The sequence below is a fragment of the Macaca nemestrina genome, chromosome 14, assembly GCF_043159975.1.
Source record: "Macaca nemestrina isolate mMacNem1 chromosome 14, mMacNem.hap1, whole genome shotgun sequence".
Classification (NCBI taxonomy): domain Eukaryota; kingdom Metazoa; phylum Chordata; class Mammalia; order Primates; family Cercopithecidae; genus Macaca; species Macaca nemestrina.
The window spans coordinates 51,739,115-51,754,670 of record NC_092138.1 but is presented as its reverse complement, the minus strand read 5'-3'; the positions used below and the strand labels follow the sequence as shown (position 1 = coordinate 51,754,670).

At 42.4% G+C, this 15,556-nt stretch overlaps 2 protein-coding genes across 2 annotated transcripts in view; one reads left to right on the top strand and one right to left on the bottom strand.

Moving 5' to 3' along the window:
• Window positions 1-742, bottom strand: part of LOC105498431 (uncharacterized) — a 199,269-nt gene extending 198,527 nt beyond the window's left edge. Inside the window, exons 1-2 of the mRNA XM_071077418.1 lie at window positions 725-742; window positions 336-688 (exon numbers count right to left, since the gene is read on the bottom strand). Of these exons, the coding sequence (XP_070933519.1) occupies window positions 336-688; window positions 725-742 (371 nt within the window). The remainder of the gene's footprint in view (window positions 1-335; window positions 689-724) is intronic.
• On the top strand, window positions 686-6,010 carry LOC105498411 (cyclin dependent kinase inhibitor 2B). The gene is made up of 2 exons (XM_011770475.3): window positions 686-1,069; window positions 3,640-6,010. Exons 1-2 carry the CDS (start codon window positions 914-916, stop codon window positions 3,898-3,900), a joined length of 417 nt encoding a protein of 138 aa, XP_011768777.2. The 5' UTR covers window positions 686-913; the 3' UTR covers window positions 3,901-6,010.
• Window positions 6,011-15,556: the final 9,546 nt, after the last annotated feature.

Sequence of the window (15,556 nt, the reverse complement as noted above, 5' to 3'; positions counted from 1 at the left end):
TCTCTATTTTTATGGTTGACAAATTCAAATAGAAAGACACATCCAAGAGAAAACCGCTAAGGTTGACACAAGATATGAAACTTGTGAAGTTCAAGTACTGCCTAGGGATGAATTTAACTTGTATGACAGGTGCAGAGCTGTCGCTCTCAGACATCTTAAGAAAGACAGAGTTATTTTCAATGCCTTTCTCTCGGCCACAAGGGAGCCACTAACGTCTCCACAGTGAAACCAACTGGCATAAGGCTGAAGGAACAGAAATCCTCTGCTCCGCCTACTGGGGATTAGGAGCTGAGGGTAGTGGGTCAACATTCCCAAAATATTAGCCTTGGCTTTACCGGACATCCAGCGAGCAGTCCAGCCGGCATTCCTGGCGGCTCCCTGGCCCAGTCTCTGGCGCATGCGTCTCAGCACCTTTGGGCAGGCTTCCCCTCCCTCGTGACGCGTGGGCCGGGGCCTGGCCTCCCGGCGAGCACAGCGGACAGGGGGCGGAGCCTAAGGGGGTGGGGAGAGGCCGGCCCCTTGGCCCAGCTGAAAACGGAATTCTTTGCCGGCTGGCTCCCCACTCTGCCAGAGCGAGGCGGGGTAGTGAGGACTCCGTGACGCGTCCGCACCCTGCGGCCAGAGCCGCTTTGAGCTCAGCTGCGGCCGCGCTAGGCGCTTTTCCCCAGAAGCAATCCAGGAGCGCCCGCTAGTTCTTGAGCGCCAGGAAAAGCCCGGAGCTAACTACCGGCGGCTCGACCATTGCACGGGGCCCCAAGCCGCAGAAGGACGGCGGGAGGGTAATGAAGCTGAGCCCAGCTCTTCTAGGAAGGAGAGAGTGCGCCGGAGCAGCGTGGGAAAGAAGGGAGGAGTGTCGTTAAGTTTACGGCCAACGGTGGATTATCCGGGCCTCTGCGCGTCTGGGGACTGCGGAATGCGCGAGGAGAACAAGGGCATGCCCAGTGGAGGCGGCAGCGATGAGGGCCTGACCAGCGCCGCGGCGCGGGGACTAGTGGAGAAGGTGCGACAGCTCCTGGAAGCCGGCGCGGATCCCAACGGAGTCAACCGCTTCGGGAGGCGCGCGATCCAGGTAGCTGGGGCCCCAGGGCCTCGCCGGCAGGGGGCGCGCGAACGCGGGGCGCGGCCTCGGCGGGTCGGGGCTGGAATCAAGATCGCCGATGTAGATTTGTATAGCAGTCTCCCTTGGCCGGAGGTGTGCAGCCCAGGCGTAAAACAAGCTTTTATCCAGCAAAAATTCTAAAGAGAGACATTGAAAAATCCACTGTTTAAGCTTTTTTAGTGGTTTTTGTTCTGCCATCTCATCATCAGAGATGCAAGGAATAGATTGAATTGGGGAGAAAAGGCGAAAAGGAAAGGTTATTTAGAGGGGACGATTATCTTGTCTGTTTGCTTTCAACGATAAAGATAAGTAAACTATAAGTTACACATTCTGGATTGGATTTAAGGAATTCTACAAAATCATAGTACATGGAAAAAAATCAGTGTAAACTTTTAAGCTACTATATGAAATCTGTTGTATTGTTTTCTCATGGAGGCTAATTGAATTCAAAGGAATGAGACCGGAATCCTCAGCCACAGCACTTAGTTCCTTTTATGTTAGCAGTGTCTTATGAGTGATGCATAAGAGAAAAAATATATAGTTCTATAGGTTTCTCATTCTTTAATTATCATACTCAGTGCCCAGATTACAAAAATATTCCTGCAGCAACTGTTAGGTCCTTTTTGAATGGCAAAGGATCTTCATAAATAATGCATCCTTATCTTCATCGTTAAAATACACTTATTCAATGTTTACGAATCCTGCTTTAATTAGTACTGATATTTTTAATTTATTTTACAATCTAGGACAATGCTTTTGTACTTTACTGTTGGCTATTGGCCATATTCAGTATTCACCTCACTATCACCCTCCAAAACTAAGCTAATATTCAGGAATCTTGTTAATAGTGTAGATTTTAAAGAAGTGTTCATTTCTTTTGAATTCTTAGAATAGTGGTATAACAAATAAGGGATTTTTAAAGGAGCAAAACTATTGTAAAGTGCTTCTTAAAAACTTAAAATTCTATTAATAATTATAAAAACAAGTTATATATGTAATTCACCATTTTCTGAAATACTAAGAACAGCTATTTTCCCCTCTTTTTTCTATGTAAACTATCCTTACATCACTAGTAGATATAACTTATGGTTTTCAAGAGATGAAATGAACATTTCTAATATTAATGAAACAAGCTGACAAAACATGAGAAGTATACTGCCTTTCAATTAAATGGTATATTTTAAAGTACATAAACCCATAACAAATAACTCAATTTTAGACATTTGTCACCAAAAATTGTCTTATAATTAACTTAAAATATGACAGCAAATGTTTTCATAATGTTCATGTTCACAAAGGGCTGCTACAGGATTACTCCTGCAAAACATCATTTTTTTCTAAGTTATGCATCATCCTGATTGCTAACATCCAAGCTCTATTTATTTATTTATTTATTTATTTATTTATTTGAGACGAGGCCTCACTTTGTCAGCCAGGCTGGAGTGCACTGGTGTGATCTCAGCTCACTGCAACCTCTGCTTTCAGGGTGCAAGTGATTCTACTGCCTCAGCCTCCTGAGTTGCTGGGACTTCAGGCACGCCCCACCATGCCCAGCTCATTTATTTATTTATTTATTGTAGTACAGACGGGATTTCACCATATTGGCCAGGCTGGTCTCGAACTCCTGACCTCAGGTGATCTGCCCACTTTGGCCTCCCAAAGTGCTGGAATTACAAGCATAAGCCACTGTGCCTGGCCCAAGCTCTTTTTATATAGCAAAATATTTACTGTTTAACGTTTTTAAATCTTAGCTATTATAAAATCCTGTAGTATATATAGTTAGTTTTATGTTACATTAAAAATATTACACTCTAAAATAAAAATGATGAACTGTTTATTAAGGAAAAATCATTTATTCTTGTAATTTTATAAGATTTTGCATGATTTAATTTACTTTTCCCTTCTAATCTCCAACTTTTGCTCAAATTATCACAGTACAATCCAGTTATGAGCACAGACACATGACAAACAAAAGCCTTCCACATGGGATTTGCTATGAGAACTAAATAAATTTTAAAAAGAAAGGAAGAAAAAAGAAACTTAATTGTTTATTTTCTCCCCTAAACCATTACTCCCAACTTCTAACAAACAGTAGTTGAGTACCTAATAAACATTTTTGGACCTGGATTATGGAGGAGGGGTCAGGAAGGCAAATAATTTAAAACTTTAAAAGCCAAATAAATTTAACTCTGCCCATAAATCACTTAACAAAATAGATTCCCATGTTCCGATGGAAATCAAGATTTGTTTTTCCACAATGACGATCATCACTTTACCATCAACTTTCTTGTCTCTACACGTTTAGAGAATAAAATGGCATTTAATTTGTACTGAGTGGAGTATAACCTGAAGGTGGGGTGGGAAAGCGGATTGCATCAGCAAATGAAGAAACACCAGACACCAGAGACCTGAACACCTCTGCACTGGGTGAATACTTCACAAATAGGTGTTTCTTTAAATGGCTCCACCTGCCTTGCCCCTGCCGGCATCTCCCATACCTGCCCCCACCCTGGCTCTGACCACTCTGCTCTCTCTGGCAGGTCATGATGATGGGCAGCGCCCGCGTGGCGGAGCTGCTGCTGCTCCACGGCGCAGAGCCCAACTGCGCCGACCCCGCCACTCTCAGCCGACCGGTGCATGACGCTGCCCGGGAGGGCTTCCTGGACACGCTGGTGGTGCTGCACCGGGCTGGGGCGCGGCTGGACGTGCGCGATGCCTGGGGTCGTCTGCCCGTGGACCTGGCCGAGGAGCGGGGCCACCGTGACGTTGCAGGGTACCTGCGCGCGGCCACGGGGGACTGACGCCAGGTTCCCCAGCCGCCCGGTTCCCCAGCTGCCCACAACGACTTTATTTTCTTCCCCAATTTCCCACCCCCACCCACCTAATTCGATGAAGGCTGCCAACGGGGAGTGGCGGAAAGCCTGTAAGCCTACAAGCCTGTCTGAGACTCGCAGGAAGGAGGAGCCGACCGGGAATAACCTTCCATACATTTTTTTCTTTGTCTGGATCTGGCCCTCGATACTCACCATGAAGCCAAACACAGAGACGCAGATTTCCAGGGATATTTAGGAGTGTGTGACGTTCCAGAGGTTTTTCTGAGGGAAAGTGCATATGAAATCCTTGACCGGCCCTGGTGGCTACAGAAGAATCTTCCGATGGAATGACTCCAGCACCGAGCGGGAGAAGGCAGTGATTGGCATTTGGGTGGGGGCAGTCGATGCGTTCACTCCACTGTCTGCTGAGGAGTTAAGGCGAACCCACAAGTTAGGCCCTAGAGGCAAAAAGGAAAACCTGAAGACTGAGGACAAAGTGGACGAGGGCAGAGGTGGGCTTCAGTAAGTGCCCGGCGGCGCTTTAATTTGTGTGCATGGCAAGTAACACGCGAAACGACACTCTCTGGAAGCCCTGGAGACCCGCGCCCAACTCCACCAGATAGCAGAGGGGTAAGAGAGGATGTGCAAGCCACGACAGATCCTAAAATCCCTGGATCACGACGCCGCAGAGCACCTTTGCAGAGGGTGCTGGCCTTTGCTTTAACTACACGAGAGATTCCCGCGGCGTTCCGGAGGCAGACTCCACAGGATGAGGTGGTGGAATGGAGTGAAAGCAATTTTAACGGTTAACTGTAACGTTTTCTTTCATACACACACACACACACACACACACACATATGCTAGGATGCGGAAATCGCCTTGTGACTTGCTGCTTTTTGATTTTGTGATATTTTGTACTTTTTAGTTGTTCAGCAACTGTCTTATTTAATGGGGAGATTTTAAGTAACATTATAACTGGTGGCTCTCAGTTAAAATGTGAGGAAGAACTACAGCTCTTAAATGTAGCAATGGCGCTGTAGCAAACTCAGTGCAAATGCCTAGATTGCTTTCTTCTTAACCTATTTATTTCTTTGTTAAATTTTTCTGATTGTTTCCTTTATAGAGTGTCTCAGGGTGCAGAGGTCAGACTAAGAAATATCCCAAATGTCTTTTAGAAGATAGATACACGTATGCAGTAAATTGTCTTGGCATATTTCCCAAAAGATTGCTGAAAAAATAGATTGACTATAAAAACTTGAAAATATGTGATGGCTTATGGGATGTCCTACTATCTCCTGAACAATCTAAAGGTGCACTGCTTTGGGATTTAATTTCCAGGGTTGCTTTATCATTATATCATTGGAACTGATACTTCACTGCTTTCATAAAGAATTAACAGAGATTGAACTCCAAGAGGTGGGTAATTTGGTTTAAAAATGTATGTTCATGGATTTACCACTAACTCCTGAGAAATGTTAAAGGTTCACAGGGGTTCCCTTCTCTCAACATTTGTAATAATTGCTCAGAAGCAATACCAGCAATTCATAAAAACTGCTTACATATGCCACAGAAAATTAAACACAAAATTTATACATGTATTATGCTTCTAAATGCTCATTCCACTAGATACACATTTAAAAGATAAAAAAGGAACAGAAAAAAGTAATTGGAGAGTGGAGACTTATAAGAAGGAGTACATCTGAGTTGAATACACAAATCTTTACTTCTCTACCAATTCCTATTCCCAAAGTGAACATATTACTGGGGAAAGTTAGTTGAGAATCAGATCTTATATTATTGGGGAAAGGATATATTTATTGACACATAATCTGTACCAGGTATGCATTAAAATATATTTGTTCATTTAATACATAAACCTGAGAGGTATTGTTTCCCAGATGAGGACAATGAGGCAAAGAAATATCAAATAACTTGCCAAAGATCACAAGATATTCATTCCATGGGTGCACAAAGTAAGTGCATCTAGTTCCAAAGCTGATTATGGTTGTCTTGCTTTTCTTCCCGTTGCACCAGCCTGTCCTCCAAAATCAATAATGATACACATGAAGATAACTTAAAAAAAAAAAAAAAGCAGAAATACACAGTGATCTCCCTTGTAAGTTCCTAAGGAGGCTTTTCTTTCTCTAACTTCTAGTGAATATAAACAGCTTGTTTGAAAACTATTTTAAAATGTCAACAATATGGAGAATACCCCCCAAAAAAAACACCTATAAGAACCCAAATGTTTGGAACAAAGATTATGGAACCTCCATTTTCAAACTGAAGCACAGAGACAGAAAATATATTTCTAGTTATCACTTAAGCACTCAATCATTAGAGGTTACAAGAATAATATTTTTAAAGTGACAGTATTTTACAATTACTAGAAAACATTCTATGTAAAGGAAGTCAGTTGATAATTTAAAATCTGCCGTTTGATTTATAAAATCCCTTAATATGACCTCTATATCTTAAATTCTAAGACGTTTAAATTTGTTAGTTGCATTATACTGGGTCATGAAAAATTATCCCTTGAAATAGATATGAAACATGTTACTTCATTTCTAGTTTAAACAACTTGTGGAATCTTTCCTAATGACAACCTGATATTAAGGGAAACTAAAGAAAATGCTATTGTGGATCCCACAGTACTATATTACACTGCTTTTTAGTTTTGTTAGGTTTTTTTCTTGGGGGGGCGGGTACAAACCTAAAACATTATTAAGTATCAATTACCACATGGTTGTATTGAAATAGTAACTTATCGATGCCATGTAAAAATTAATTCCATATTCGAAGCCACCTGGCAGACAAGTTTAGCTGTTTCATCAGCAGCCTAATATATACTGTTAAATTTGTTAAGGATTTCACTTTGAAGGATACATGCAAAAACACATAGTTACTATTTTCATGAGTCCTGCTTCTGGCTCCATTGTGGAATTACAGAAAATTAAATATACCTGTTAAGTTTGTATCTAAGTCTAAGACATTACCAAGGTTTATACAAATTCTACTGACATTTATTCCAAGAAGATCTGGAAAGTGAAATAAATTTATAAATTTAATAACATTCATTTGGCTTCATTTTTGTCTTTTTCACCTAAGTGGATTAATTTTTTAAAGGGTATTTTGCTATTGAATCAAAATTATGTAAAATTTCCTGTGCCTTAAATGGTTAAAATTAGTAATTTCATAACTAAGGAATGAAACAGTTTCAAGAGGAGAGCTCGAGACTGATAAAACCCCAAATGCCTCTAGGAAAATCTATACTTAGGAATACTTTCATATTTCATTTCCCTAGTATGGCAAACACAATATTGTGTCCAGGGCCAAATAATTTATCGTATGAAGCTAGGTGACTGACCTTCAGCAAATATATGCAAAAACTAATTTCATTTACACTTACATTGAGATTGCCTTCCCTTTTTTGAAAATATTAAAAACACACTGTGTGCATTGATATGTGATAAGTCAGTAGGGTTCTTTTTTTCTTTTTGCTGACTCTATAATTACTCCCTCAATTATTTTAAACAGTGAAAAATATACTCATTTTCTTTTTATGCTTTACCAGAGATGGATTTTTTTAATCATAGGGCATAATTTTTACAATGTTCAATACATTGCCACTCTATCAAAAGTGGAGCAAGTAGAACTAATGATATGCAAAACTTAGAGACGTTATCTGAAGAAGCACTCATGTGAATTCCCTTCTGTGGCAAATGTGAAAGCCAGTATCTTCTAAAGTACAGTGAAGTCTGCCCTCATGTTTTATGTCAGCAACTAATCATAACCAAATTCTGACACGTTTACTAGATTTTCAGTATTAACAGAAACTGTTTAGTTATTTGATGAAAACTTGGAAAATAATGCTTAGGTTGGTGTAATTCACGGTGTTCAACTACTAAGCTACAAATAGATACCTAGATACACAATCACATATATATGAAAATAAGACAATTTTAATTTTAGAAATTACTTAAAGGAGCAACAGTTGAGCCTCAACACTTTCAGTATCTTCCTATTCTACTCATAACGACAGGAAAGGAAGAGGGAATGAAGAAAAGTGAAACTAGGACTTGACTGGAAGATAGAAGACCTAGATTCCCACATTGGTTCCTTAACTAATTCAATATATGAGTGCTAACTCATGTAACATCTCTACTACTATCCTTCATACCTGAAAAGTTTCTATAAAACTTTTCTCAATTTCAGCTATCCAAATGAAATTACTCCTTTCTTGCCTCTTAAATTCCCTACTCAGGAGATTTTAATGTCATTCCTTTTGTAAGGAAAAAAATACTTCATTTTACAGAAACACAGTAACTTTCAAACATAGGCCCTATTAATTACATAATAAAAGAAAATTTGAACTAATACTAGTGCCACTAATTAATAATATGTAACTGGCACGGAGTGTACATTAAGCACATTAATTGTAAATTAATGTGTGGGTCAAAAAGCACCAAGCCTGACTTACTAATTTGCGGTGTGAACTAAATGTAAAACAAAGAGTTTGCTGGAAAAAGAACTAAGAACAATGTATTAAGATGACACGCTGACTACCTCACAGCTATTCATATTACACTAGAAGTTTACAAAGGACCCCAAACACCTACTAATCCACTTCCCACTCAGAAGCCCCTGGCATTAGACTTCCAGTAGGTATAAGGAGTCAGCTCTGGCACAGCAAATATTTTACAACAGAGTTCCACTCAAAACTTTAAGACCAATTACAGTAAATAAACCATGTCTTATTTTTTATATTTGGCCTCCTCCCCAAATGCATAATCTATCTATCATCTCATTATCAGTGCTCTGTATTATGATGTTGTTGGGGCTACTTCCTCTAAACCCTGTCTTATGTGACCTCTGGGTCTCCATTCCGTTTTAAACAAATTCCCATCTGCCTTCTATCTGTGCACAAATTCTTCTATCCCCTTAGCTAAAAACTTTTAGTCTTGGCTAAAAACTGGGTCTTCCTGATAATTCCATTCCACTTCTTTCTGCACCAGATAGTAGGTACTGAGCTATGGATAACAGAGTAGGAGTCAGGACCAAGAATGAGTTTCTGGTATTTAGGTAGCTCTCAATGTAATCCCAAACCAAATATGTAAGGATAATCCATTGTTCTTCAGTTTTCTCTCCTCTCTTAGTATAAATAAGATACTTGCATTTTTTCTTTCATTAAGCTGCAAGTACTGTTATTATTTGTTATTATATATTTTAGAATATAGTTATAAGCAATAATACATAAACATAAAAGAAGAAACAGTTTATTCTGTTCACAAACCCACAGACAAGTCAGCAGATTTTTGTCAACACAGAGTTTTCTTCTGGAGGGTGACTGTTGGAAAGATGTATATGGCATGGCTCCTCATTCCATCTGAGTTCTGAGTTTCTAAGCTCTATCACTTTTCCTAGGGCACAGAGGTACCCTTTCGCCATTCTCGGAATCTCCTGCCCAAATGCCACCTATAATATTTTCTGAAAAACATTTGATCATCCTCCATTACTTGCTAATCTCTGGACTGCCTTTGATATTTAGATTTATCACAATAAGCCTATTCCAAAATTAGGAGTTTCTAATATGTTTAAATACCACCATAAACAGAAAGATTTAAGGTCGTCCCCTTTCTAGGGAAGCATAACACTTTATTACACATTTGCTCCAAGTGTTTCTTATGTCTGTAAGAATGGTGTTTGCCTCAGTAGTCATTTGAGGGCAACAAGTTTAAAACCCCTTCCATTTGAGAAAATTATTTCTCAACCCTGGCTCCATGTCAGAATCACCCATGGGGATGTTTTAACATTTAGACTTGCTGATCAGCTCCAGGTGTACAAAATTAGAATTTCTAGGTTTGAGCCCCAACATTCCTGTGGTTGTTATTTAATAATTCTTGCTTTATGGTAAACTTTCAAACAGTCCAGAAAGCAAAAAGTGGTAAGCAAAAATCTGAAACTTTCCCACTCTCATTCTTACTACCCAAAGGTAACCACTATTACAAATATTTAATTATCCTTCCAGAAATATAAGTACATATAATTGCAAACATCTCTCCCCCAGCACGTGTATTTGGAAAACATGAATGGGATCATACTATTCTGTCATTTGCTTTCTTTAAGTAGCAATAGATCTTTGACAACTTCTGTTGTCAGTGCATATAGATGTACTTCATTATTTTTTATGGCTGCACGGTTTTGTATTTTATGAATGAGCCCTAACAAAAAAATAAATAAATAAATAAAACAGTCTCCTCACAAGCATGTCAATTGTTTTTCTCTTTCTTGCACTTTATTTGCTAATACACACAGCTATAAAGAAACATTTCTGCATACTTATACAAGTTGTCTGTAGCAATTTATATAGGAGTGAAATTGCTTTAGCTGAAGTTACACATCTAAATGTGTCTGTGGGTGTAAAATCTATCCATATATACATATGTATCCATACATAAAATACATATATACATAAGTATGTATATATGTGTACGTGTGTGTACATCTTCCCATACTTACAGATATGTGTGTACGTATGTGTATATAAACATATGTATTATATATGTTTCATACATGAGTTATAGGAATAGAATTGCTGAGTCGAAGGGTGTATATAAGTATATATATACATAAACATATACATATGAACTATATATTATATAGTATGTATGTGTGTATATATTGCCATACATTATTTGTGTGTCTTTACATACTTAAAATAGTGGAATAGCTGAGTCAGAGGGTACAAATATGCACATACAGTTTTGATAGATATTGTAATGCTGCCTTTCAAAACAATTATGCCAAGTTGTAATAGTAAGAGTGATTGTTTCCTGACAACTTTGTCAAAGTAGTCTTTTTTCTTTTTGCCACACTTGTGGTTATATGTCATTGTTTCTGTTTACATTTGTTTATTAATGAGTAAGATTATCTTTTCATTTTTTTTTACCATTTGCACATATTCTACTATAAACTATTATATCCTTCGCCCTTTTTAATTCAATTGTTGTTTTACTGGATTATGTATTTACTTATAGAGTCTAGTAATTACTCTTTTAACGTATATGATCAAATAATTGTTTTTTAATCTTGCTTATGGCATCTTTTTTCTTATGACTTTGGGATTTTGACTTTGAGCATGTGCAATGTTAGGAAAGTTTCTCATGAAATTTGGATAATGAAGAGTTACCTAAGGGATAAAGCTAGTGTCCTAGGACATTAAGTTGCAGGAGGAGGAGAACAAGACAAGGGATATTCACTAATATTTTTCTCTCCTATCTCCACCTATGGAATGAATTCACTGATCTAAAACAGCAAATTGTTTACCCCTGTTAAAAAAACTCAATTAACTCAGGTTATTAGGCCAATGGAAGAGAACCCCAAAAAGTTCCAATATTCAGTGATTCTGTCTGTGTAACTGACCCACAGATAACTCACTCCCTATCGACCCTGGCCTTTGGGACAACAAAAAGGGCACAAGGCTTGTAGCCCAAAGGCCTGCCTGATGATTCCAGCCCTGGCTCTTGCTGGCTGTGAAGCGTTCAAGATTTGAGCCTTTCTAGGCCTCATTCTTTTCACCTGTAAAACAAGAGTAATAATCCCAATTTTGAAAGGCCACTGTGAGGATAAAATAAGTAATATAAGTGAAAGTGCATGCTCGGTTCTTCATTATTAATTTTTTGAAGAGCACATAGCCAAAACTCACTCCAAATTCCAAAAGGATTTGGAATACCACATACCCATTGTTATGCTAGAGAGTCATCTTCATCATTGTATTTTGCTGAGACTAATATTAAACTTAAAATTCCCCTGCATACTGCAACTGAAAGAGAACAGTTATTGGGCAGCAGCAGTGGCGGAAACTAAGATGGAATTTCAATGTTCAAATTTTAACATTTACGTTTTTTGAACAGAGAGCTTACTATGTAATTATCCTCTTATTCAGATGGCATTCCTCTGAAATAAGCAATTACCCTTATCTCTAGGTCTAGTTCCTGTGGAGAGAAAATGATTATACTTTGAGCTATATGGGTCCAATAAATAAAAACAGATCCCTCAATTTAAATTTGATCCTCAGAAAACTGAGGGTCAGAGAACCCCTCAGGCACGATGGGATAATATGATGGTTAATTTGGTATGTCAACTTGGCTAGGCTGTGGTACGCAGTGTTTTAGTCAAACACCAGTCTAAATATTGCTGTGGAGGTATTTTTTAGATGTGATTAACATTTAAGTCACTGGACTTTAAAAAGCAGATTATTCTCAATAATATGGGTGGTCCTCATCCAAGCAGTTGAAGAGCTTAAGAGAAATGACTGAGGTCCCTCAAGGAAGAAGAAATTCTGCCTCCAGATTGCCTTTGGATTCAAGACTTGCAACATCAACTCTCCCCTGTGTCTCCAATTTGTCAACCCCCACCATCTTCTGAGATAATTCCTTAAAATAAGTATTTTCTCTCTCTCTCCCTTTCTCCCCCCCCAACATATGTGTGTAGACATATAATGTATGTATACATAAAATTGTATACACACACAGAGTCATGTGCTGAATAACGATGCTTCAGTCAACCACAGTCACATATTGATGGTGTCCCATAAGATTATAATGGAGGTGAAAAATTCCTACCCCCTAGTGATGTCATAGCTGTCCTAAAGTTGTAGCACAACATACTACCTTTTCTGTGTTTAGGTATGTTTAGATATAAAACTATATTCTGTTACAATTATCTACAGTATTCAGTATAGTAACATGTTGTACAGGTTTGTAGCCTAGGAGCAATAGACCATACCATATAACCTAGATGTATAATAGACTATACCATCCAGGTTTGCATATGATGTTTGCACAACAATGAAATCGCCTAAACATACATGTCTGAGAATGTATCTCTGTTGTTAAGCAACCCCATGACTGTGTGTATATACATATACATATGTGTGGCACGCACACACACACACGATTGGTTCTGTTTCTCTGGAGAACTGACTGATATAGATAGCGACTTCAAAAGATGTTTAATAAGTTGCCTTTTCTCCTTCCCCTACCATGCTTCATTGCAACAACTAGTTACATTGTCTAGGCCCAAGAAACTCTTCACCGCCCCCACTCCATTCCTCCAGTATCTTTAAATGACACTATGCTGGCATCCGACATCCTTTTTCTTCCAGGATGAACTAACCCTTTCTAAAGCGCCCTTTCTCTGTAGGACACAAAATCTAATGCCCTCCTACAGAGGCAGAGGCCTGGTGAAGGTGGTGGGAGGAGGGGAATGCTGGGGGCGTGGCATAGGTGCACAGGAAGACACATAGAAGGATCTGGTTCCCATGGAGCTGACATTCTACACAACAAAAAAGTAAACAAAGGAAAAAATCACGGTGGTATGAGGGTGCCTGGAAAGGGAAGCATTTCTGAGGAGGGGCTACTTCAGAAGAGACCTGAAGGAAAAAGAGCTAGATTTGTGAAGAGGGAGAAAGAGCAGTCATGCTAGACAGACAGGTGGCATGTGGCCCCAGCACAAAGCACGGTGTTGGGTAAATTCTAAGTGAACTCTACCTACCGGTGAGGTGCATTTGTAAATATCTAGATAGATATTTAGAGTGGCCACGTAAGAGTGATCACTAAATCTCACTTTATCCAAACGGCCCCGTTTTGTCTTGGGTTTGGACAGAGGTCCGGCAGCAAAGTCAAGCGATGGGGCGGGGGATGGGGAAAGAGAAGTCTGCCGCTCCTCTAGGCTACCGCACCGCCTTTAGTGGGTGGCTCCGCCAGTGCAGGCCTCACTTTCCTCCCCTGTAAGGTTGGGGGGCTTGACTTCTGATCTGTAAGGCCCTGTCGGCTCACGCTGTGGTTCCACTTCTTCAACTAGGCCACTAGGCCCAAGCGCATGAACAGGAAGCCACTGAGAAGCTGGCCACATTTCCAGGTTCCGGGAGCTGGGCCTAGTCCCGTATCCTCTGGCACACACCCAGCCACTCAGGCCGCGGGTTTAGGACAGATCCAAGCAGACCGCAGACTCCGGGTCGGGGCACCGGGTCAGCGCGCCGGCCTGAAGGCGGCGTCCTGGGCTCGACTTCCCGCGCGCGGAGAGCCTGCGAGCCCGCGTCGGAGTTCCTGGCCGAGAGCCGAGCCTCGCTTAGACCGCGCTCAGGACCCGGCTCCTCCGCATTCTCGGGCTACCCCTGTGTCCTCGACTCACCCCTCCTTTCTGCCGCTCCTTCCTTTCCTTGCCCTGCTTTTACTGTTCCCAGACAGGACCGCTTTTCCTGTGCCCCGGCTGGAAAGGAAGAAGGGAGACAGACAGTCCAGAAAGGATCGGCGATGTGGAAGAAAAGGGGAGGAGGGGACACGGAGGGGGAGACAGGAGCGAGAGCTTACGCCTAGGAGTCAGGCGGCGGGATCAAGGGGTGTCGGGGTGTCTGGGCGCCTGAAAGAGCGTGGAGGCGGCTGCAGTCAACGGTCGCCAAGACCATTCTACGCGAGGACGCGGCGACAGGAGGAGAGCGGCCCGCAGGGGAGGAGAGCGCGGGGGGAAGAGGAAAGAGGAAGAAGCGCTCAGATGCTCTGCGCCTGTCATGAAGGTTAAAACCGAAAATAAAAATGGGCTAGACACAAAGGACTCCGTTCTTGTCCCAGTCCGGCGCCCTCGGCGACCGAGCAGCTGGGAGGGGAAGGGGCGCCCGGACCCAGTTGGGACCCCCGGGTGCGACTCCACCTACCTAGTCCGGCGCCAGGCCGGGCCCGCAGCTCCCGCAGCGCCAGCGCCACGCCGTGTCCAGATGTCGCGTCGGAGGCGTGCAGCGGTTTCGTTTAATTTCGCTTGTTTTCCCAATCTAGAAGAGGAGCGGAGCGGCTTTTAGTTCAAAACTGACATTCAGCCTCCTGATTGGCGGAGAGAGCAATGAGATGACCTCGCTTTCCTTTCTTCCTTTTGCTTTTTTAAACAATCTAGTTCGAAGAATGTAAGACTTTCGACGAGGGGAGCTAGGAATAAAGCAAGGGGAATAGGGGAGCGGGGACGCGAGCAGCACCAGAACCCGCGGGAGCGCGGCTGTTCCTGGTAGGGCCGTGTCAGGTGACGGATGTAGCTAGGGGGCGAGCTGCCTGGAGTTGCGTTCCAGGCGTCCGGCCCCTGGGCCGTCACCGCGGGGCGCCCGCGCTGAGGGTGGGAAGATGGTGGTGGGGGTGGGGGCGCACACAGGGCGGGAAAGTGGCGGTAGGCGGGAGGGAGAGGAACGCGGGCCCCGAGCCGCCCGCGCGCGCGCCTCTCTACCGGCGCCTCCTGCAGCCCTTCCCGCGTGCGCAGGGCTCAGAGCCGTTCCGAGATCTTGGAGGTCCGGGTGGAAGTGGGGGCGGGGGTGGGGGTGGGGGTAAAGGTGGGGGGCGGGCGCGCTCAGGGAAGGCGGGTGCGCGCCTGCAGGGCGGAGATGGGCAGGGGGCGGCGCGTGGGTCCCAGTCTGCAGTTAGGGGGGCAGGAGCGGCGCTGCTCACCTCTGGTGCCAAAGGGCGGCGCAGCGGCTGCCGAGCTCGGCAGTAGAGGCGGCGAGAACATGGTGCGCAGGTTCTTGGTGACCCTCCGGATTCGGCGCGCGTGCGGCCCGCCGCGAGTGAGGGTTTTCGTGGTTCACATCCCGCGGCTCGCGGGGGAGTGG

Coding starts and splice junctions, on each gene's coding strand:
- LOC105498411 (XM_011770475.3), top strand. CDS start 914: ATGCGCGAGGAGAACAAGGGCATGCCCAGTGGAGGCGGCAGCGATGAG. Junction 1,070..3,639: donor TCGGGAGGCGCGCGATCCAG/GTAGCTGGGGCC, acceptor TCTCTCTGGCAG/GTCATGATGATGGGCAGCGC.